Genomic DNA, 25,811 nt, shown 5'->3' with positions numbered 1-25,811 from the left:
ATGAGCAAATAATAAGACGCTGTTTGACTTTGCTTTGGTTTCTTATTAAGAATGAAGCAGATACATTGAGAAGCATGAAATTCTTCATAAACCAATGATTCAATTAGGAGTTTAGTACATATACACAAGCACACAAACTTAGATACACATATTAAAATACACATATAACCACAATCTATTCTTGTCTTTAACAGACTTTCATATAAATACTGTCACAAATGAACATTCTGGTTACAGTCATCGGCACTTTGAGCCATAACGTTTGCAGAAAGGCAATAGCTATGAGCTAACAATTATGACATTAAATAATTATATTCATCACATATTGATACAGTGATTCTACTTTAAGCATCAAGCTGAATATTTACAGTCTCACATCAGCAAATTGATATGCAAACAAAAATAGAGCTATTGATATTCCATCAAACCGTTGCTATATAATACTGTGGAAACTAAATCTTTTTACAAGTTCATAGTGTATGTGAATACTGGGGAAATACATTAAAATCAACCTTTGAATTTCATTGACTTATTTCTCATATCTGACATGACTAATATGTCAATGAATGTTCTCATGGGTAAATAAAAAAAAAAAAAGATATAGCAAGATCACCCCCTTGTGGTGATATCAATCCAACCAGAGGTCTTTCCAGAAATTATTCACAATACTCCCATTCCTATATAAAACCACAGTGAGAGATTTTTCTTACACACAGACGCACATGTCCGGATTGCTTAAGCTACTGAACATACTATGCTATCAGAGCACAGGGTTATATTTAGGCGCTTTATCATCTGTACAGCAGCCAGAGCAAACAGACCACCAACAGCTTCACACTGTCAGGCACAGGCACTTCTCATGGAGTTTCACAGGCTTTCATGGGTTTCTGTTGCCTCTTCTCAAGAGAAGTGGGACATCTTAAAGCAAAATGACATAGTAGATGAAGCCTGTGGCTTCCCAGTGAGGCTCCTTTTACATCCTCTGAATCTCAAAGAGACGCACATCAGTGTCATACCAGATGGGTGGATCCACATTACTGCATCGAGAAAAGAGAATGTTAAACTTGCTTTACCTGCAAACGAAATATTAAATACTTGAAATATTAAATCAAGGGTGAATTTGTCTACGACATTTCTACCCAAAATCAAAGGAAAGAAATAGAAATCAAATTTGCAGGAGACACATGCTGATCAAATGTTTGGCTTGAATGCACTGTATGCTTCTTTGGATAACAGCTTCCGATAAATTAATACATGTAAATATTTCTTTTTAAGTTTAACATAGTTATGAAGCCTTATTTTAATAAACATAATTACTTCTAATTTTAATTTTTACACATATGTCCCGATTTAATACATTAAATACAACTTAAATATATGTCTTGTATTAAAGGGACAGTAAACCCAAAAATGAAAATTCTGTCATAATTTAATCCACTCTCAAATTGTTCCAAATCTGAATACATTTATTTTTTCTGATGAACACGGAGAAAGATATTTGGAAGAATGCTTGTAACCAAACAGATATCAACACCCATTGACTCCCATAGTAGGAAAAATCACTTTATCATTTTATTTGTTCTAATGAACACAAAACAAGACATTTTGAAGAATGTACGACAGCAAACAGTTCAGCGGCACTTTTGACCATTGTATTTTTTCCTACTGTGGGAGTCAATGGTGGCCAAATACTGTTTGGTTACAAGCATTCTTCCAAATACCTTTCTCTGTAAATGGTGACAGAATTTTTATTTTTGGGTGAACTAGGATTTGAAGGGCAACATGAAACCGCATTCTTAAGTCCTATAATGTGACACATTTCTTCATCCTAGATATTATTCATATTATATTATACCACGGGGCTGTTGAATGCATCAATCTGATTGGTTGACAAACGTTCTATGGGTATGCATTAACTTTCAGTAAATGAACACCTATGAAGGTGTTCCAGGTCTGCTGACCGCATTACAGTTCCATATCACTTCGCAACGTTTAAACAGCAGAAAGGTTATAGTGTAGCCTACAGGCCATTACCGCACAGCACCCTGCTCTTGATCTGACGTTTATAATGTCAAACTTTACTGTTAATGGAAATGTGTGCAGTTTCCTTTCAATAAATGCATTAATAAAAACTGATAGCCTACTAGTTCATGCTGCTTATAACTTATAACAAATATATTTTGATAGACCTACTCTTTCAAAAGTTTGCGTTATTTTTTTTACTGCTGAAGACAGAAACAATACGAGGAATAAATAATTTATTATCACTGGCTTTTCTGTCACATTACCGCAAACACACAGGTGTGCACTCTCTCTCTCTCACACACACACGCACGCACGCACGCACGCACGCACGCACACACACACACACACACACACACACACACACCACGTGGCCGTTCGCTCTAATGGAAATGAGATGCGCAAGAAAGTAGTCCTACCATCAACAGCATTTTAAAGACGATTATATGACAAACAGTGAAATTAAACATTTGAACAGAGGGGAGGGGAACTGGAATCCCCTTGTTGGGCCTGGGTTCTCCTGAGGGTTTTTTTCTCGATTGGAGTTTTGGGTTTCTCGCCACCGTTTGCATACTGTCTTGCACTATTTGCCTGGCCGGGGGGGCTGCTTTAGAATTTTAAAGTTTTACTTAATTAATATTGCATATAGGAATTTATAGTCTGTTTAATATTTGACCTGTGTTTCTCTCTCCTCTTCTTAAATGTGTGCTTTCACTGTGCGTGCGTGTCTGTGTGTGTGTGTGTGTATGCGTGCTTGTCTGTTTGTGTGTGTGTGCATGCGTGTCTGTGTGTTTGCGTGCGTGTCTGTGTGTGTGCGTGCGTGTGCGCCCGTGTGTCTGCGCGTCTGTGTGTGTATGTGTGTCTATGTCTATGTGTGTTAGTACGTGTGCATATTGTGTGTGTGGAGTGTTTTGTTTGTGGGTTTGTATTGTTTTTACAGGTATAACTTTAATTGTTTTGCTTATAGTCAATATGTCTCATGTACAGCTGATTTGTAACAATGAAAATTGTAAAAAGCGCTATATAAATAAAGTTGAGTTGAACAATGTCCTGTGGTGTGGTAACTGTGGTATAAACAGAATAATTGACTCCGGTCCGTTCAATTATTCGAAAGTTAATGCACCCCCAAGGTGTAACACATATTTTCCCCTTCATTACATAAGAAGATTTGATTATTAGTTTAATAAAAAATCAATAGACTACAAAATTATGCAAACCATTGTCCATTATGATTTTGTCTTAAAAAAGTTAAAAAAGACCAAGCAAACAGAAGTAAATGTCCAAAAATAAATGCCTAAGACTAACCGCAGGTAGATGACTCCCCACATGTACGTGCGAAACCACATGGCAGTTCCTGCATTTGCCTGATATTTCCTGATAAGAATGGGGTGAGGCACAGGCAACAAACCCACTAGAGTTCCATGCTGTAGAAACTTCAGGATCTCAGATTCATCCGTCAGACCCCTGAACAATGACCACACAGTCAGATTTCACTGCAGAAAATCAAAGACATGTAACAATCAATGCACCGACTCCTTCCTTACTTGTCAATGCAGATTTTTTCCACCTGTGGCACCAGGACCTGCAGCAAGCGCATGATGGTCTGAAGTGGAAGTTTGCTCTTCCAGGACAACACCTGTAAAATAGCAACCTTGAGTTAATCTTGATCTATGTTTTTACACTGTTTGTAATATTACCCTACTAAAAAATCCTGGATTTTACAGAATATATTTGTAAATATCAGCGGTGTAATGACACTCAGCTCAAAGATCGGTACAATACATGATACTGGGTTCACCAAACAATTGCAACATTCTGATCAAACTTCTTAAATCAGCAAAAGCACAAAAAAAAACATTAAATAATTCAAATCGACATAGCTCTTCAACATATCATGCCACAACACATTTTTAACCCCCTAGTAAATATTGTTGTTTGTATATATGACTGAATTTTCATATTTTGGGGAACTAACCCATAAAAATGACCCAGATTAACATTTCCAGGTGTAAGTAGCTAAGGGTCTGATGAGAATGGCTGAAGATCATCTTACCCAGTCAGGTTTGGGATTCCAGTGGCTGACAGTGGATGATGTGCTGGACAGACGACTCCTCGCCATCTCCGCCTCCGTGTAGAAGACGTCCTGGGAAGAGACATCACCGCCGTTTTCACTTCCATTTTAAAAGAGAAGATTAAAGTTATACGTAGGCTGAGGGTGAGTGTTCCTCTGACCTCAGTGTCTCTTCCTGAGATGGATTCAGTGTCGCTGGCTCCGGCTGCACCGCTGGGCTCTGGGGTTTGGGGGGATTTTATCTGGGGCAATGCAACCATTGTGCCGTCCTCTGAAACCTGGGACTTCTCTGTCAGTTTATCAATGTCTAAAAGAGAGTTCAACTGTGTGTTAAAAGCACATTTCGAGGAAAGACACTCACAGGACAACAATACAGCAAGTGCATTCCTAATGGAAGAGCTGAACTGTATGTATGCTATTGATCTCAGATACCTGGAATGGCCACCAGACTGGCCTTCAGAGTGCCCGGCTCAGCGGGCACAGCCGGGCGCGAGCCCTCCATGGACACGGTCTCCTGTGAGCTGGTGCGAGAAATGACGTCTGGAGACTTCCTCTTCCTCTGTAGGGCCTTCTGAATGGAGACGGGGTCAGACGGCAGGTTGGCCAGCTGATGGAAAACATTACGCTTTCGGATGATGGCGTACACCAAGTTACAGTTACCTGCGGCAAACGTTTACAGAGAAAAGTGAATTCAATTCAATAATCCAGATTTTTTGTATTTTAGTTTTTGTCAATACTGGTATATGGTGACAGCCCTAGTGCGCACCAAGGCTCGGGTGGCAGCGTTTACCGTTTTCTAAATGAACCACACTAACAAAACAACCACACAAGGTTTAGTTGAATCGAACCAAACCTGCAAAGTGTGAACACACCTCACAGGAATCTTACCATCAAACTGGTACTGAATGATGTTATTGAAGGCCTCCAGCAAGAAGAAGACCAGATGATGGTTCTGAGGTGCAGAAAACAGGAACCAGTTGGTAGAGAAAGCCTCAAGCAGATGCAGGAGCTTGTTGGCCGCCACCATGGAAAGACTCTTCAGGTAGGGAGATACTACACGAACACAAGGTATTAGGAAGAGGTGCGAAGGGAGGCCATACCGTTACATTTCTCTAAGCAGATTAAACGTTCGGGACAATTAGAAGATATCTAGCTTGATTAGTGACGAAATGGATCGTGAATGATCTGTGATCCGTACGGATCGTGCTCTACGGTTCGGAGTTAATTCATCATAGAGTAAAAGAAAATTGTAGCACGCACGTGCTCTCTCTCTCGTGAAAGCGCATTCTCGCTTAGCCTATATATTAACTTAAACCGCTGCGTAAACTAGCTGTAAACTTAAAGTAATGTTGTATTGAGTCAAAGTGCAAATGACACGATCCACGCGCAAACTTCAGCAATTTTGACATGCCGCCCACTCATAATTCAGTAACGCATTTGAGAAGACCAGAGAAAGTCAGTCAAGACACTTACTCCATAATCGCCACCTCATAACACCTGTCACATTTATAATCTGATCTCTAGAGATCCATATGTCTCCATAGCTGTTTACTCTGACTGTCATATTTATTTGTTGTACATATTGTCTTTTTTTATAATGCATGCATACTGTATGACAGAAGAGAAACAATAACCGTTTAGAGACAAGGTGATCTTGTATGCTATACGGGTTTATTCATATATGTTATATGTGCAGCAGCATCATTCCTTACGTGCTCACAGCAGCATGTTGTGGATGTATTGGCAGTAGCAAATCTCTGTACTTGCTCCGCCGCAGCGGCGTAGCCGATCTATTCCGCCACAACCACATACATTTACATGTCATGTACACTACCATGCTAAACCCTCCGAGAGTTGTCATGACAGAACTACTATTCAACCAACTATGGTAGATTCTAAGTAAATGGCCTTCATTAGTCTCTGGTGAAGTGTAACCGCACACAATAAAGTCTCAATACTCACCATTCACCACGATAGTGAGCAAACAGTCATAAAGAGGCTGTAATCTCTGATGACCGCTGGTTATTATCTTGTGGAAAACCTACAGAAACAAAAACAAATTTATTAACTTAGGAAAATTCCTGGTGATATTGCACACAATTCTTCTGTGCAATTTATTTCAAAGACATATGATTATTTTCTGAATTATATTGATTAAATATAATATTCTCTCCATTGATGACAAATAAACTTCTACAGTTTTTTCTTATAAAATCTATACAAAATACACATATGTGGAAAATTGATCGTGAAAATTGTTCCATGTTGAACCATAAAACAGATCATGTATGTGATTTACCACAATGAGCAGGTCGGCATGCGTGCCTGTGAACACAGGGATGTCCATGGGTACGTGAAGAGAGTACGGCTTATTCAGACGCACCCCGAAGTTCCTCTCTCCACTCAGCAGCAGAAGAATAAAGACACCGATGTGCATGAGACCCACACGTGCTAAAGGATAACATACATGTACTGCGTTACACAATCATTAAAATCGACACTTTATTTCATTAAGTATCAATTTTCCCTCACTGGCTGATACAGTAGGTGGCACACAGCACTGACTATCACACCGCTCATCATGCAGCGACAGTCAAATCTCAAATAAAATGGTGATATACATCTGACAAACACACTTACACTGGTCAGCTCGAGCGTCGTTCAGGTAATACAGTATAGGCACTAATATGTCCAACACGTCGCTGCTCTTCAGCACGAAGAACAGAAACTTCTGCAAAGAGAAAACATGAATGCTGTGAAATATTCACATGATTTCTTCTGCAGGTGACTTAAAATCGACAGGTGCACATCATACTTTGTTGAAGTCGCAGAGTTTCCAGAAGAGGACCAGCAGTTCCTGGTGAAACTGGATCTTTTTGGATGAGTTGGGCAGGTATGTTTGAGTCAGAGGGTTTGTCAGCAGGCGAGCCAAACCTTTCAGGACAAAGTCATAATCCTGCAGGCACATCAAAGCACGTGTGACGTATAACACCAGCCCATTCTACTGGCTTTCTTTCCACGTTTCCTTTGCTAGTCAGTCAGTGAATTTAAGTCAATTTAAAATACTTTTTTAGTGCTAAGTATTCTGCAAACCATTTACATATTTATGTGCTTTATGGGAAATACCCTGCAATTGTTCTTTTTGTTTTGTATACTAAATTAGTATATTTAAAGTCTGCTAATTTGGAACAACTCATTCTGTACCTAATGCACTTTGATTGTGCAGAAGTAGTGCTGAGGTCCAACTAAAGATATACTGAAGTATATGTGATTGTGCTAAAGTGGCACTATTGCAGGTACACTTCTTGCATTAAAAGACTAATATTATTCAAAGTTATCAAAAGTGACATTATCAAAATATTATCAAAAGTGACATTAAAACACATTTCACAGGCTTAATATTAAGAAACGTGCATTGTACACAAGTACTCCAAATTAATTTTAATTATAATTTTATATCAGTCAATAATAAAAATATATACGTCAATAATCAAATATATAAGTAGATCAAATATATAATAATGTCAGTAAATATGTTAAAGGGATAGTTCACCCAAAAGTGGACATTCTGTCATGATTTACCCACTCTCTAGTTGTTGCAAATCTGTATACATTTCTTTGTTTGGTTGAACACAGAGAACAATATTTGGGAGAATGCTTATAACCCAACAGTTTTATTGCCATCATAGTAGGAAAAATACAATGGTATTCAAAAGTGCCCCAGAACTGTTTGCTGTGCTAGATTCTTCAAAATGTCTTTTTTTATGTTCAACAGAACAAAGAAAATATAAAGCCATTTTTCTTACTATGGGAGTCAATGTGGTCCAAGAACTGTTTGGTTATAAGCTTTCTTCCAAATATCTTTCTCTGTGTTCAACCAAACAAAGACATTTACAGGTTTGCAACAACTAGAGAGAGAGTAAATGATGACAAAATTTTCATTTTAGGGTGAACTGTCCCTTTAATACAATTAAACTATACTTAGTATGAAAGAAATGTATTTAAAATGTATTGCTTTTTAACTAGGGTGCTCATAAATGGCTGTTTAAATAGTACCCTCACTTGGAACACAGTATTCCTTAAGACACGACTTAACACGCAGATTATATGATATAATGTTTTTTTATACTAAGCTCTCTGAAGCCATAAAACAATGTGAAAATATTTTGTTTATGGTGTGGTAATGTCGAAATTTCACTGGTATCGGCTACTATGATAAACCTCCTATATATAGGGTGGGATTGTAGGTAAGTGCAGTGTTGTTACTGTGTGTGGTTGCTATGGTTACAAGTAGACTTGAAAAAGCATGACAGCCGCACAACATACCTCCTCCCTGTGAATTCTGGACAAGTAGTTCACAAAGAGATTATTTGGACCAGTGGACTATAAATAAAGAGAAATACAGTATACATTACACATTGTAAACTGTACGAACATCTAGTATATTATCAATATATTCTGTGATATATCTTGATGTACTACTACTTTTTCTTCTTTTTTACCGTTGAACATAACACAGCAGTACACAGTGTGTCCGTCTTTAACTCTTGTTCACCTTTGCTCAGTGTGTGTGAATGGATGTTGTGTACATTAGGGGGTGTGATGTGCTTACATCCTGGTCCTCCATGCTGGAGGGGGATGGTGGGCGGTACGGCGGTCCTCCCTCGTGCTCCAGGGTCACGATGAGGATCTGTACAGCCTGCTCCACCAGCTGCTCGCGGTAGTCAGAGAAGAGCAGGTGGTTGTAGGGAATCCCGTAACCCACCGGGTCATACGCACACACCACGTTCAACAGGGAGGTGAAGAGAGGCAGGGCATGTCTGTAAGGACAACACATGTTTACATTTCCTAAAGAAAATCACAGCCACAATCTAACATGTGTGCCAGAGTATTGCTGTGTGGTTGCTAAGGTGTTTTGAGTGCATTTCTATGCTGTGCCTCCGGTATTCTGGATGTTTGCTAGGTCATTTCCAGGTCGTGTCCAGGCTGGTTGCTATGCAGTTGCCAATGTGTTATGAGGGGTTTCTTATGCAATTTCTGGAGTGACCTGTATGGTTGCTAGGGTGTTTTGAGTGCATTTCTATGCTGTGCCTCCTGTATTCTAGATGTTTGCTAGGTCATTTCCAGGTCTTGTCCAGGCTGGTTGCTATGCAGTTGCCAATGTGTGGTTACTTTCTTATGAAATTTCTGGAGTGACCTGTATAGTTGCTAGGGTGTGTTGCTATGGTATGCAAACTAGAATATTCTAGCTGGTTGCACACTGGAAGAAGTTAAGCATCTTTGACATGATGTTCTCAGATTCCCCCTTCTAGCATCTTAGAAATTGCACACATCCACCCAACAAGTCACTCGACAGATGAAAGCATTTGTGTCTGCAGCGCGATGCGGGACAGGCCATCGCCAATACTGATAAGTATGTGCAGGTGTTTTTTTGGGGAGTGTGTGTTTGTGCCGACCTGTTTTCAGTGGAACAGAAGAAGGTGACCCAGGGGTTGAGAATGCTGTTATCCGATGTTGGAGGCAGGTACATGACCTCTGAGAAACAGGTGAGCAGTAACCTCAACAGCTCAGTCCTACACACAAACAACAGGCCATGAAATAAACGGATATCGCTGCTTGTTAAATGACCGATCTTACACACATAATGGCTGGAAAAACAGGTTCGGATTTTAAAGATCTCGTGTGGTTACTGATTGAAAGGTTTTTGTCATGGAAACTCAAATAAAGGCACAGGCCTGTGCGACTCCAGGCTCACTCACCTGTTTAGATCATGGATGTAGTTGAGGGGGGGTGACTGAGCAAAGCCCACTCCGGCCTCCCAGATATACTCACAGCTGTCCAAAGACTGCATGTCCTCAACCGAGTCCTAGAGATGACAGAAACACAAATGTTCTACATTTATTTAAATGTAAATTTAAACTGTACACATGCAGAACGTGAGACATATCATTACAACATCTATTACATTACACAAACACATTTAAAGGGCCTTCAAAGGGCCAACTAACTAAATTATGAGATTAATAAATAACATTTATTTAATACAACTGATACATTTACCTAAATTTACAAGATTTTTTTGGACTGGATGGAAAAAGTCCGTACACTACACATTCACACAACAATCCCATTTATCAGTGAATTATACATCGAAAGCTTTTCTTAAACGTTAACTGACTTATAAATCAAATTTTAAAATTTAAAATCAGCATGAAAAAGAAGTTACGACTTTTTCTTCTCAATCGTGACGTATATCTTAGTGTAACGGCTTCTTGAATGAGAAGAAATGTAAGGCGGGCTTGATTTCAACCTTTGGGAACAGGATTATTAGGAATCGACTGAAAAATCAAATTCTTTTTGTTTTTATTTATCACCAACTTAAGTTAACTTTCATATTAAACTAATTTTAAATGATATGTATTTTTTAAATGCTGTTTAATATTGATATTAATAATAGGGCTAGTAACAACCCTTAATAATAATTGAATGAGCAAAAAAGCTGTTGTATAATACAGATACATGCGCACCTGTAACTGGCATAGATTATGTAATAATGCTGATTGGCACATATGCACTATATTAGTACGCAGAAGCTTTTTATAGTCACTTCCATTAATATACATGGGTGTTTCTGCAACTACGGGCACTTTTGACTCTCCAAAATAAAATAAAAATCATCTTATTTTTAAAAAGATTTTAATATTTAGTCATTAATATACAGTAAACCTTAAAAATGTGCTGCTGTAAAGACATGTTGCAGAAATGACACTTTTGCTAATATTGCAGTTAACTGGCAGCTAGCAAGGTCTACTACATTAGTTTTGACTCTTAACATCTTAATATACTGTACATTAAACAGTAAACAGTAATATACATTTATTTTTAAAATGTAGTTCAAAGTACAGAATTATTAAGCTGTATGGTAAGGACACACAATAAATACTAACACAGATAAGATGATATTTACCTTTGATTTTTGGGATATTGTGAGTGAGGTAGTGAGTTGGTCTAATCTCAGCAATGTGCTCATGTTCTAATTTCTGTTCCAATACAAACTAGACTTGTTTGTCTTTGATAAAATGTCATAATTAAAGTCCCGTAGTTGCAGAAACACCCACATATGTAACTATCAATTGAACATTTGATTCTATATAATAACTATAATCATATTTCGGTTGCATTTTAAACAGACAAAAACATGAAAGGCTGTAGATTAGTGATATTTCCACTAGCAGAACTAAAACATTACTAATAATCAAACTTTTTCAAAATGAAACTTATAAAATGTCCATCTTAAATGTAGGTGTATATAGGTTACAATATTTATAGGTTACAATATTTCCCTTGTGTGTGCTTATGATAGACTCACAAGCCGTCCTTTCTTGTGGCTGTGAACGGTGAAGTCTGGACAGAAGAGCAGGTCGGCCAGAGCCAGTAACAGAGACTCAGCCAGTGGACGAGCTCCTTCATCATCATCTTCTTCATCATCCATCTATCCAGAAAAATTATTGAAATTCATGACCTTTTTAGACAACTCCACAGCATTTTTTGTTAATATAACAAACTGAATCTAACTCCCACTCTTTCTTTCAAAGAGAAACTTAAATCCAGTGTAAAGATAATAAAGATAAAGTTAAAAGTGAATCTAGTCTTGATGCCATGCCATGAACCCAGCCCCTATTGCAAACCAAACCATGGCTTCCAAACCAAACTGTGGCATTGGTATAGGAAAAAGTCATTAACTTTAAAGTGTAACTTTACCACCCAAATCATTTGAGATCATTTTATAATCCTAGACTACTCAATGAATTTAAAGTGACACTGGAATCATATGGATTACTTTTAGGATTGATGTATGTGCTTTTTGGAGCATCAATAAGTTTGGTCTCATGTAATCACATATAGTGACTGACAGCATATTGTCATAAATAAGTTCTTCAAATCTTTTCAAAATATTTCCTTTTTAGAATTTTTAGAAGCTAAAGCTGTCAGTAAGCAGCTGGTAGGTTGACATATCGGTAGTACTTGAATAAATGACATGCATCAGCTTCAAAAATCTCTGCAATAGCACCTTTTAGCAATATCTGTTTGTGTATACAGTGTGAAGTACAGTGAGAGGATTTTGTAATCCTGCACTGCTATTTTTAACCCACTTCAATCGAAGCTTGAAGTTACGCAAGTGAATATCAAGCAGCTTCCATTTTGTTGAGTTGGTGGATATAAATATATGTTTGTGATTATATGGGCTTTATTACACGCCTCGTTGGAATGCTTGATTCTGATTGGCCCGTCGTGACATTTGCAGGTTCATTATTCCTAGATAACAACCGCTCAAATCAATAACACACGGTAACCCGGATGCAGCAAATCATTTTGACAGTTTTTTTCTGCATTTGGTAAAAATGAGCTAATAAAATATTTCAAATTCTAATTTCATGTCCAGTTCTTTTCGGGGTTTCCGGTTCCTGTCTGCATCGCTGCAGGCGGTTTGTTTGTATCCCTGCACTTGCACTTCGTTTTAATATTAGTGTATTTTATTATTGTTACTTATCACTGTCGTTGCTAACTTATATCCTGATATCTCAATAACCCTGCTCTTGTTATTTACTTGAAGATTCTAAACCAAAATTGATAGATAACTTAATGCAGTTAGCATAGCATTAGCATGTTAGCTTGCTTTCTGTTTACACTGTGGAATATCATCTTGCCTCTGGTTTGTCTTGTGTGCTAACTGTTTCTCTTTTTAAGCGTATATACTACGATTCATCGAGCAACCTTGGTAAATCGGAATTGCTCTTCAAACCCGGTGAGTTATGGCTTCTATTCCTATTATTGTTACTTGCACCTCATGTCATATGTTTAGCTTAGCCTTCTCTGTCAGCTGCAAGGGTTTTATATGTGATAAATGCAGGGAAATAGTTAGACTGACAGAGAAGATCTTAGAATTAGAGTCTCGCATCCAATCGTTATCTGAGGATAGTAAGAGTGTAAGGACCATAGAAAACACTTTGGATGCAAGCAACATTAGCGCACACAGCTCGGTTCTGGTTGAAAATCCCCCGCAGCTGGGAAACTTAGTAACTGTGAGACGGCGTAGTCGCAGGACAAAACATCACTCAACCGTTCCGATTACAGTCTCAAACAGGTTTGCCCCGCTCAGTGACGCACCGACTGAGAAACCTGCTGAAAGTGCCCTAGTTATAGGTGATTCTATTGTTCGGAACATTAACATAGAGGCACCAGCCACCATAGTCCAATGTTTACCGGGAGCCAGAGCGCCTGACATCAAGTCAAATTTAAATGTGCTGGCTAAGGCTAATCGTAAATTCAGTAAGATTGTTATTCACGTCGGCACAAATGATGTTCGACTCCGTCAATCGGAGGTCACAAAAGATAACATTAAAGAGGTGTGTGAGCTCGCAAGCATGATGTCAGACACTGTAATATTCTCTGGTCCCCTCACTGCTTATTGTGGTGATGAGATTTATAGCAGATTATCATCACTAAATGGCTGGTTGTCTGAGTGGTGCCTGCAGAATGATATAGTTTTTATAAATAACTGGAAGAGTTTTGAGGGCAGACCTGACCTGTTGAAACGAGATGGTCTCCATCCCTCCTGGGCTGAGACTTCCCTCCTGTCTAGAAATATGACACAAAGTCTTAATAATGCTAAAGCTTGACTCACTGGGGCCCAGGTCAGGGAGCAGACAGAATGGCTTAACCAACTGTCTGCTTGCGTCTCACGTCGCAGAATACACAAAATGTACAACATGTAATAATCCCTTCTCCCAAACCTCATAAAATAGAGACTGTGTCTGTCCCCCAGATTAGCAAACATAAAAAAATGCGTAAACCTCTTGAAAGTAATTTAATAAACGTTAAACAAATTAAACATGAACAAAATACAGATAATCAACGACTCGGATTGCTAAATATTATATCTCTCTCTAATAAAGCACTTTTTGTTAACGATATGATAACAGATCATAAAATAGACATGCTCTGTTTGACAGAAACATGGCTAAAACCATTTGATGATTATATTACTTTAAATTAATCTGTCCCCCAAGATTATTATTATAAACATGAGCCTCGTCTAAAAGACAGAGGGGAAGGTGTCGCAGCACTTTACAATAACTCTTTTAGCATTTCCCAGAAGTCTAACTCTAAATACAATTCTTTTGAAGTCATGGTACTTCATGTTTCAACACCTAATACTAAGGATAAAACTTTTTTTAATTAATCTGGCTATTGTACTGTATATAGGCCTCCAGGGCACCACACAGATTTTATTAAAGAATTTGGTGGGTTCTTATCAGAACTAGTACTGGCCGCAGATAGAGTCCTTGTCGCTGGTGACTTTAACATCGATGTATATAACGATACAGATGCCTTAGGAATGGCTTTCAAAGACACTCTTAACTCCATGGGCATTAGTCAACATGTGTCAGGACCCACTCACCTTCGTAATCATACTTTAGATTTAATACTGTTTTACGGTATAAATGTGGACGACGTTGAAATCCTTCAGCAGAGTGAAGACTTTTCGGATCATTATCTGGTATTATGTTTGCTTCACTGGCCTATGGCTGCAAATAAAACTCCTTGTTACAAATATGGTAGAACAATAACTTCAACTACCAAAGATGCGTTTCTCGATAATCTGCCCTAATTGTCTCAAATCTCTAGCATGAGAGATAACGTTGAAGATCTTGACATTACCATTGAAAATTTGAACTCCACCTTCTCCGAAACGCTAGACACAGTTGATCCTCTGCGTTTAAAGAAGATTAAAAATGGCAGCCCAACACCGTGGTATAATGAACACACTCAGGCTCTAAAGAAATCTTTAAGAAAACTAAATTAGAGGTATTTCGTACAGCATTGAAGGATAGTATTCGAAAATACAGGAAAGCCCTAAAAACTTCTAGATCCGCCTACTTTTCATCACTAATATAAGAAAACCAGCACAACCCTAGGTTTTTATTTAACACAGTGGCTAAATTAACAAAAAATAAATCGTCAGCGACTTCAGATTCTGGATATCAGCATAACAGTGATGAATTTATGAACTACTTCACAAATAAAATCCAAGATATTAGAGAAAAAATTATAACAATGCAATCAGAAGTGAAACCCGCTGAACAAATTAACTACAGCGCCCCTAAGGAGAAATTGCAATTATTTTATACCGTAGATCAAGATGAGCTGTCTAAAATTATTAGATCATCTAAATCAACAACATGCATCTAGACCCTATACCTACAAATCTACTGAAAGAGATGCTCCCAGAAATTATAGATCCTCTTCTTGGTATTATTAACTCGGTTGCTCGGTGGCTTTGGTCGGGGTCACTGAGTGCAGCCATGACACGTCAGAGGAGATCTGGCCCTCCCGGCTGAGCCTGGTTTCTCCCGAGGTTTTTTTTTCTCCATTATTCAGCATTGGAGTTTGGGTTCCTCGCCACAGCAGAGCAGTGCAGTGTTGGCTTGCTCACCGGGAGACTGCATTTATTTATTTATTTATTTATTCATTTATTTATTAGATATTATTTATTATAATGATCTTGCTTGGTCTATAAACACCATGCACTGTGCTGTGTTTTACCTTTCTGTGTTTTTCTTATTTGCTCCTGTAAAGCTGCTTTGGAACAATGCACATTGTGAAAAGCGCTATATAAATAAAATTGAATTGAATTGAATAACTCATCTCTGACATTAGGACATGTGCCTAAAGCATATAAGGTGGCTGTTATAAGGCCCCTTGTCAAAAAACCCCAACTCGACCCTAGAGAACTAAGGAACTACAGGCCTATATCGAATCTACCTTTCATATCTAAAGTTCTGGAAAAAGTAGTTTCAACTCAATTATGCTCCTTCCTCCAAAGGAATGACATCAATGAAGAATTCCAGTCTGGATTTAGAGCATGTCACAGTACAGAGACTGCTTTGATCAGAGTTACAAATGATCTGCTATTGGCGTCTGACCGAGGTTGTATCTCGTTATTGGTGCTGCTAGACCTTAGTGCTGCATTCGATACCATTGACCACAGCACACTCCTACATAGACTCGAAAATTATGTCGGCATTAAGGGAATAGCTTTGAAATGGTTTAAATCTTATTTATCCGACCGTTTTCAATTTGTAGCAATAAACAATGAGGTGTCACGCAAATCGCAAGTCCAGTACGGTGTACCACAGGGCTCAGTCTTAGGGCCTCTGCTCTTCGCATTATACATGCTACCTCTAGGAGATATAATAAAGCGACACGGAGTTAGCTTTCACTGTTATGCTGATGATACTCAACTTTATATTTCCTCGAAGCCTCATGAAACACAGCAGTTCCATCGAATAATGGAATGCATAGTCGATATAAAAAACTGGATGAGTAACAACTTTTTATTACTGAACTCGGACAAAACGAAGTGTTACTTATTGGACCGAAAACTGCTATAAGTAACAACCAAGAATACTGTTAACTATTGACGGATGTTCCATAAAACCCTCGTCGTCAGCAAAGAATCTTGGCGTTCTATTCGATAGTAATCTGTCATTTGAGAGCCACGTCGCCAACACCTGTAAAATTGCGTTTTTCCATTTTAAGAATATATCGTCGCTGTCGGGCGGAAACTCCTATGTCCAAATTTGGTCAATTTCATATTTTTTCACAAATCGATGCTATTGGTCAGTCCCCATGTGGGTCTGTTATTTTTACAAATTATTAACCAATCTAAAGTGTTGAAAATAGCTTGAGAGCAAATCTCTTAACTCCATTGGACACTTCAACTGTCTGAGAAGTCTCGTAACTCCACCTCTTCTTCACTCCGCGGGAGCTTCTCGGCATTACGTCTCCTGATTGAAAGTTTTTTAGACAATAACGAGTGAAAATAGTTAGGTTAGATACATTTGAGTAGGCTGTTTTGTTAAAAATCGATAGCTGTAATGCTTCGGTGCAGAAGGAAGCCCGTGAGCCACGAAGGTAAGTTTGCGAGCAGATTCGGCTAATTTCCGCCTATTAGACAGCCTAGTCAGCTCATCGTTTTTTGTATTACATCACTTATAGTTCTTAAACCTTTAAAATAGAGTTTAGGAAGATGTATGTAACCACAGTCGTTAGCTTTGGTTAACATTGAAGCCTTTTCTCTTGTCAAGAGGCTCAACGCGACCGCCGACTTTATTTGCGTGCAGATTAATTTCCGCCTATATTAGACAGCCTGTTTAACGTTTTATTTGGTATTGCATCACTCATAGCTCTAACGTTTAAAATAGAGTTTAGGAAGATGTATGTAACCACAATCATTAGCTTTCATTAGCTCTTAAAGCTCGTCTCTTGTCAAAAGGCTCAACGCGACCGCAGACTTTGATGAACATGCTGGCAGCAGCGACGTCTGTGTCCGTACCATTCTTATCAATGACAGCGTAATCTCGTATCTCCCTGCTCCCAAGTCATAAACCTTGTATCTCCGATTAAACATGGTTTTGGGGAAATGTTGTGTTAATGTTGGTACACAACAGTATATGATAGCAATATAAGGTATAATACCAACTTTAACGATACAATGTTTAATAACTCAAAAAATATCAGTTTTTTTAATTTCCTGAAAAATAATGGTTTTGGAGATGCGAGGATTCCGCCCGACAGCGACGATATCAAACTACGTCATATGCTGTCATGTCAGATGCAGAGAAGTTAATTCATGCATTCATGACATCAAACTAGATTACTGTAATGCACTGTTAGGTGGTTGCCCTGCAGGCTTATTACAAAAACTCCAACTGGTCCAAAACGCGGCAGCTCGAGTTCTTACACGTACAAAAAAGTATGAACATATTAGCCCGGTTCTGTCAATTGCACTGGTACCTATATCACGGTACGGCTACGTAGCATCGTGCTAGGTCATAATGTGACCGAAGCACGATGTCTACGGTAGTACGATGTAATGTTATGTGCATAGTACTGAATGTTGCATACCATAAATGAACACTTACATCTGCCTTTTTGCGGTGTTTATCTCCAAATAATGTGTGTTTTGAATGTCTCGGACGAGTTAAAGATTCAAATTGGCGATTTGAACGAGTTGGTTAAATGATTCACTAACTCAGTGGAAAATTGACGCCACCTACTGGCCGTTTTAGTTCTGCATTTAAAGTAAGCCTAAATTTCCCTTTATAAAGACTGCTGTATCAATTAATTTGTCCAACATTTGAATTAGTTCCTACGTGAAAAATGATTAGTGTACTTTAATATTTACTACAGTAAACTACTAAACTCATAGATACTAGTGTTTTTGAGTCTTATCATAGTAAATATTTAGTATACTACAGTATTTATAGTATTACAAATGACTAAATGTAAATGTATTTGCTACAATTTATCCAATTACTACAGTTAATACAACAACATATTCTAGTGCAAAGTATATACAGTTTACTATAGTAAATACAAAATGTTTAATCTAAATCTGTGTTTTTTGTATAGATTTGAATTATATGGCACAGCATCCTGATACTACTTTGTATCGAGATACTTCAGCTGGTATAGTATCGTAAGACATGTTTATGGTACCGTGACAACCCTACTATAAAGCATCGCGTTAACTTTAAAATCTTGCTTATTACCTATAAAGCCTTACATGGTTTAGCTCCTCAGTACTTGAATGAACTCCTTTTGTATTACAGTCCTTCACGTGCATTACGCTCTCAGGCGTCCTGTCAGTTGGTAATACCTAGAATTTCAAAATCAAGTGCAGGTGGTAGATCCTTTTCCTATCTAGCGCCTAAACTTTGGAATAGTCTTCCCTGCACTGCCGGGAGGCAGACACACTCTGTCAGTTTAAATCTAGACTAAAGACGCATCTTTTTAATCTTGCATACACTACTCTTCCATAATATAAATCTTCTGAGGGTTTAGGCTGCATTAGTTAGATCAACCGGAACCAAAAACACAACTGATGTACTTGTTGCATCAAAGAGTACAGAACAGTACTCTACTCTCAGCCAGTCTTGTCTCATTGTTCCAAGGTTACCACAGGAGCAGGATGCAGTTCATGGCCCGACCTGATGGTAGAGCGGAGAATGGGAAGCGGGACCTGACAAGAGCTGAGATGATAGAGCTGGATAAAGAAGGAGCGGTGACTTGACACGTCTTCACACAAAATTTCAAATGCTATTAGATTATTAATGATAATCTTAAACTATAATTTACCTTATTAGTAAGTTTATTTATTTTTATTAGCCTTGTTGTGCAAGCACTGTCGAGCTTGTGCAGAGGCAGCAGCTTTTGCCAGAGGGGAACTGGAATCCCCTGGTTGGGCCTGGGTTCTCCTGAGGTTTTTTTTCTCGATTAGAGTTTTGGGTTCCTCGCCACCGTTTGCATACTGTTTTTGCACTATTGCCTGCCGGGGGGGCTGCTTTAGAATTTTAAAGTTTTACTTAATTAATATTGCATATAGGAATTTATAGTCTGTTATATTTGACCTGTGCTTCTCTCTCCTTTATCCTAAATGTGTGCTCTCACTGTGCGTGTGTGTGTGTGCGTGTGTGGTGGTGTGTGTGTGTGTGTGTGGTGTGGTGTGTGTGTGTGTGTGTGTGTGTGTGTGGTGTGCGTGTGTGTGTGTGTGGTGTGTGGTGTGTGTGTCTGTGTTGTCGTGTGTACGTTGTGTGTGTGTCCGTGTGTGTGTGTGTGTGTGTGTCTATGTCTATGTGTGTTAGTACGTGTGCATATTGTGTGTGTGGAGTGTTTTGTATGTGGGTATGTCTGTCTTCTGTGTTTTCACCGTTTTCTTGTTTTTACTTGTATAACTTTAATTGTTTTGCTTATAGTCAATATGTCTCATGTACAGCTGCTTTGTAACAATGAAAATTGTAAAAAGCGCTATATAAATAAAGTTGAGTTGAGTTGAGTTAATAAGTGGGATAATGTACAAGCAGCCGGCTGTTATCGTGAAATAAGCCCCTTTCATTGTCGGGGGCCGGGGCTTATTTCTGCGATAACAACCGGCTGCCTTTACATTATCCCTTACGTAATACCAGATGTGGCTCAACAGGTTGAACCGATCAAACCCTGTTGTCTCTGTTATGCGTCCATATTCTTATATTCCCTCAGTCATAGACATGTCTGTTCAAGACGAATGCACAAGCAACATCTGTCTCACCCCCGCTCTGCCAGCACCAGGGATGGTGGACCAGAAGAACCCTCTCCAGTCCTGATCCTCAAAGATGTAAGGCAAGATTCGAGAGAGCATGCGGGTACAGTTTAACACAACTTGCTTCTCCTTTTCTGTAGGACAACCCAACTCGGCACCCTGAACCAGCTTCTCCACAGCCTGCACGCACATATCAAAATACATGCACATCCGAACCAACGTTTGACAAACACAATAAAATGTGAACATTGCAATTATTTTGTAATTAATTTAAACCTGAGAACCTTGCATTTGTTCATTTTGCCTGAAAAGTGTGCTTCTATTTAAGACACATCCCACTTTCTTTAATATTTTGTTAAATGCAATGACATTCAGACATTATTAGGTGCAAAGACTGTCCCCTGAACATAACACAGACTAGTGTACATATATAAAATAAAGTTATATTTTATAATATAAAATAAAGTCACATAATCATTTCTTTACCTATCGTGCATTTTGCATGTCTGATGTCGAGCTACTGTTCTTCCAACACAAAGTAAAAAGCAAAGCTTTCTCTAAAAGTCTATGAAGATTTCAGGATTTTTTTCTAATGGGCAGCCTCAAAAAGGAAGGCCAGGGATCGAGACAGGAAGAGGAAAGCGCCAGATGTTTTCCTGTCTCACCAACAACACAATCAGAGCTTGAATTGATGGACCCGTTCTAATGACTGCATGCTAATGGATCATATGTAAAGAACAAGACCCTGATTCTCACATTTCATTATTTAAAAACATCAGGATCCATTTTAGCACAGAACGGCATGGTGAACGTACCTTGTAGCACAGTGTTGCCAGATTGGAGGGCGATTCTTCCCTGACAGCTCGGATCTCGGCAGCGGGCACCAGGGCAAACACATCCTGCACAGTGGTGGTGGTGTCAGCCCAAAACTGATCCCAAAATACATCATCTGTGGCTTCAACAGGCTATGGCAGGAGGGGAGACAGGTCTGATAGAGTATCATGCATATCTGTGCTCATATTCATTTATAAATTGCATCATTTGTTTATTAATAAAACAATTACACAAAACGAGAAGACTGTATTGGAAAGTGTACAAATACACACAAGGAATTTGTTTTGATACAGTGGGTAAAATAAGTATTGTACACGTCACCATTTTCTCAAGGTGCTGTTGAAATGAAATTTTCACCAGATGTCGGTAACAATCCAAATAATCAATACATACAAAGAAAACAAATCAAATAAGTTCACAAATTAGGTTATGTATAATAAAATGGAATGAAACAGGGAAAAAGTATTGAATACATGAAGAACGGGAGGTGCAAAAAGGCATGGAAAGCCAAGACACCATCTGAAATCTATCAGTAATTAGAAAGTAATCCTGCCCCTTGTCAATGAAAATTAACATCAGCTGGTTCAGACCCAACTGATGGCATATAAAAGGGTGTCTCATTACCAAGGTGTCATCTCATAATGGGTAAAAGCAAAGAGCGCTCTCAAGAAACATACTGATGGCATTGGTTATAAGAATTTCTAAACTTCTGAATGTTCCAGTGAGCACTGTTGGGGCCATAATCTGGAAGTGGAAAGAACATCATTTCACCATAAACCAACCACGACCAGGTGCTCCTCGCAAGATTTCTGACAAGAGGAGTAAAAAGAATAATCAGAAGAGTGGTCCAGGAGCCAAGGACCACATGTGGAGAACTTCATAAAGACCGGTACAATTAACAGGTACAATTGTTTCAAAGAAAACAATAAGTAACGCACCCAACCGCAGTACGCTCACCACGTAAGACTCCATTGCTGAAGAAAAAACATGTTAAAGCTTGTTTAAAGTTTGCTGCACAACATTTAGACAAGCCTGTGAAATACTGGGAGAATATAGTCTGGTCAGATGAGACCAAAATTGAACTCTTTGGATGCCATAATACACACCATGTTTGGAGGTCAAATGGCACTGCACATCACCCCAAAAACACCATACCAACAGTGAAGTTTGGAGGTGGTAACATCATGGTGTGGGGCTGTTTTTCAGCATACGACAAGGCACACTTTATATAATTGAAGGAAGGATGAATGGACAAATGTACAGAGACATTCTTGATAAAAATCTGCTGCCACCAGGATGATGAAGATGAAACGAGGGTGGACATTTCAGCAAGTCAATGATCCCAAACACACAGCCAAGGAAACTCTCAATTGGCTTCAGAGAAAGAGAATAAATCTGCTAGAATGGCCCAGCCAATCACCTGACTTGAATCCAATAGAAAATCTATGGAAAGAACTAGAGGTGCACCGATTGACCGGCCAGAGATCGGAATCGGCCAGAGATCGGAATCGGCCAGTTTTTCGTATGATCGGCCCGACTGGTGACCGGCCGGTCAGTCTCACGTCTCACCGATTCCAAGCCGATCTTCTGTTTCCCGTGATGCGGGCAAGAACGTCACAGCCGTCAGTACACTCAAAGCCGCAAGTAAACATGTAAACGTGCGCGCGCACAGCCTGTTTTTCACGGCTCGTTTATACTCGCATGTGTGTCCACCGGACCGCTAGTCTCTGCTGACTGACGCACATCTCTCATATCCACTGACTGCACGCGCGTGCACACGCATCATGTACTGTACAGACAAAAAGGTGCACTATAGTTCATCTCTCGCTGCTCCGTCTCCATGGGGTATGTATGCTAACAGTGATGCTATTAGCATCATGCTAAACTCTGACACATGCTAAACTCATGTTGAAGTCGTTCACTCTGTGTAAAACAAACGTTAATTCCATTCAACCTGATTCCTTGTCTTACGTTAAAACTGTGGTCATTTCACCTAGGTAAAATGACATTCAACACGACTTCTACTTGTTTTTAAAAATCCAAAATATAAAAAAATGAATAAATCAACCAATATATGTGATATATATCTGATTGAGTTCTTTACTAACACAAAAAACTGCAAATACATATACATATTTAGAGTAGAATTCACTCAAAAGATTTTTAACTTTTTTATTGAAGTTGCAGCAAAAATCAACCCACTTCTTTTAATCCTACAGACACAAGATAAAGACTATTTATTTTACATTTCAGAAAAAATGAAATAAAGCAATGTTAGTTTCATAAACGGAAACAGACGAGAATAAAGTTGAAGTATTTTATTGTTATCTTAGACTTTTGTGAGATGAGTACAAAAATGAAAAAGGTAAATTAAGTGACATGTTTAGTTATATTTTATTATTTGTACTTCTTTTCAGTCACAGAGTTATTCAATTTAAGAGTTGTTTGGGAAAGAGAAGATTCTGTAATTTAATGCAGCTTGGAGAACTGCATTTGGGGAAATTGTAATGTTCAATCATTTATTCAATGAAAATAAAAAAAAATGTGTATTGAAGAAAAGTTAATATGGTTTTATATACAGTACACTGTCAATTATAGTTTGTGGATAGAAAATCGGAATCGTCAAAAATCGGAAGCGGCAGGTTTCACTTGTAATAAAATCGGAAATCGGAATCGGCAAAGAAAATTGCAATTGGTGCATCTCTAAAAAGAACTAAAGATCAGAGTTCGTAGAAGAGGCCCACGGAACCTTCAAGATTTAAAGACTGTTTGTGTGGAAGAATGGGCCAAAATCACACCTGAGTAATGCATGAGACTAATTTCTCCATACAGGAGGCGTCTTGAAGCTGTCATTACCAACAAAGGCTTTGTACAAAGTATTAAATACATTTCAGTAAGCATGTTCAATACTTTTCCCCTGTGTCATTCTATTTTATTACATAAAACTTAATTTGTGAATTTATTTTTTTTGTTTTGTTTTGTTTGTATGTATGGATTATTTGGGATGTTAACGACATCTGGTGAAAACTTCATGTCAACAGCACCTTAAGAAATATATTCACTGAGAAAAAGAGTGACGTGTTCAATATTTATTTTACCCGCTGTATATACAAATGCGCTACATACAGATGTGTGGAAGTGGAAATGTCGTGTGCAGAAGTGGGTATGAACAGGTGGATAAATAAATGCTAAACAATATATTGCAAAAGGCACTGTACATTTCTCCTTGGTAGATAAAACCCGTAGTAAATGTACATTAGCGTAAATAATGTTACTTGCAAGTAGTGAGAACAGTGTCTTGCAATGCTACTGGCTATACTCTACTTTAACTAAAAGGAATTAAAACATTTACAAAAAAAAACATTTTTCTATTTAGAAAAATACTATTTAAATAAACTGAAAGCTAAAATGTGATTAAAATGCTGATCACAGAACTTCTTCACGTTAAAACATGCATGTCCATTTCATCTGTTTAACTTATTATGTGTTTAATAAAAAAAACTAAGACGTCATGTCTGGCGGCAGGGTCTACTGTCTGTATGCGTCATCTTAAAATCATTCACTGCACTTTGAATATGTCATGACTAAAAAGTAAAACAACCAAATAAAACTCTTGTTTTTACAACCATGTGTAGTTATTAGGAGTTATAAGAAAAATAGTAAAAAGATGTAAAAAATCCGCCAATAAAAGTAAAAAATAAACTACATTATCTAAAAATCATACATTCTCTAAAATGTGTTATGTACTTTTTCTTCTCAACTCAAGTTAATGTATATTGATTTCCAAATGTTTAATAATTTGAATAAAATACTTAATAGAAAAAAAAGAAATACATGTTATTGTTAAATGTTATTTTAATTTGTTTAAAAATATTTAATTTTACTGTTACATAAACATGTAGTCTAATAATATTATATTACTTTAATTAAGTAACATAATGAAAATATTGAAAAAAAGAATAAAACCTTAATAAGTTAACCAAAATGGACAGAACTCAAAAATAAGCACTTGTCAGCTTAATTATTTTTAAGGAAAACATTACCGCAGTCGCTTAATCAGCACACGCACAAACACATTTGACATGTATGTATAAATATCAAGGCTTTATTTTAAATGACTGTATGTGATGTATGTAAGATGTTGCAGCGGTCTGATCGACGCAGTCTCCATCTGGAAACAAAAACACAAACACACGCTCGGAAAAACACCCTGCACTAACAGCAAAGGCACAAACCTGTGTTTTTGTGGTCAGCTGTATCACTGCCTTCCTGAAATTCAGCTTTGAGTCCGTATTTCCCATTTTTCTGATGTGATCGTTTAATGATAAGGAGCAGCTCTAATCCCCGTCACCTCCTCCTCTGCGAGTGTCATCTGCGTGCGGAGGAGGTGATTATGGCACGCAACACCACAAACTTCCGGGATGAGAGCATTCAATTCCTACTATGGGCAAGGATCATACGGCGTTGCACAAACTAGTCAGACTATGACATCATAATATCGCGAGAGTAATACGATATATATGTGCTGAGCCACTCTCGCGATACTATAACGCAAACCAGTACTGCATACAGTGGTTCCAGTGCACAGAAAGCTTGCAAATGCCAAACCGTGCAGTTTATCTCATGGATATTGATTTCGTTGTGTAGTTGGGAGCTTTGAGATGGTTACTAAGGGGCGTCAGGCAGACATTATTAATATTCATGAGGTAGACATCAGCCACAGTAAATTCTTAATGCAGT

At 38.2% G+C, this 25,811-nt stretch overlaps 1 protein-coding gene across 1 annotated transcript; it reads right to left on the bottom strand.

Moving 5' to 3' along the window:
- Nucleotides 1-41: 41 nt before the first annotated feature.
- Nucleotides 42-25,442, bottom strand: hid1a (HID1 domain containing a). The gene is made up of 19 exons (XM_057345179.1): nucleotides 25,307-25,442; nucleotides 21,053-21,202; nucleotides 20,247-20,417; nucleotides 11,463-11,585; nucleotides 9,853-9,959; nucleotides 9,550-9,666; nucleotides 8,706-8,913; nucleotides 8,420-8,476; nucleotides 6,909-7,049; nucleotides 6,734-6,824; nucleotides 6,393-6,544; nucleotides 6,056-6,134; nucleotides 4,982-5,146; nucleotides 4,526-4,753; nucleotides 4,255-4,400; nucleotides 4,076-4,165; nucleotides 3,567-3,658; nucleotides 3,328-3,486; nucleotides 42-1,037 (listed from the first exon to the last, which is right to left on the bottom strand). Exons 1-19 carry the CDS (start codon nucleotides 25,370-25,372, stop codon nucleotides 974-976), a joined length of 2,406 nt encoding a protein of 801 aa, XP_057201162.1. The 5' UTR covers nucleotides 25,373-25,442; the 3' UTR covers nucleotides 42-973.
- Between the last annotated feature and the right edge of the window lie 369 nt (nucleotides 25,443-25,811).

The sequence above is a fragment of the Triplophysa rosa genome, linkage group LG11 (genome assembly GCF_024868665.1).
Source record: "Triplophysa rosa linkage group LG11, Trosa_1v2, whole genome shotgun sequence".
Lineage (NCBI taxonomy): Eukaryota > Metazoa > Chordata > Actinopteri > Cypriniformes > Nemacheilidae > Triplophysa > Triplophysa rosa.
Note: the sequence above shows the minus strand (reverse complement) of the source record. Positions and strands in the feature narration are given on the sequence as shown.

What these genes read in the sequence shown, in the direction of transcription:
- hid1a (XM_057345179.1), bottom strand. Translation starts at nt 25,372, where the DNA reads ATGGGAAATACGGACTCAAAGCTGAATTTCAGGAAGGCAGTGATACAG. An exon ending in GCCACAAGAAAGGACGGCTT is followed by an intron (nt 9,960 to 11,462) that starts GTGAGTCTATCA and finishes TGTCATCTCTAG; the next exon opens with GACTCGGTTGAGGACATGCA. An exon ending in CCAGAATTCACAGGGAGGAG is followed by an intron (nt 7,050 to 8,419) that starts GTATGTTGTGCG and finishes ATGTGCCTGCAG; the next exon opens with GATTATGACTTTGTCCTGAA.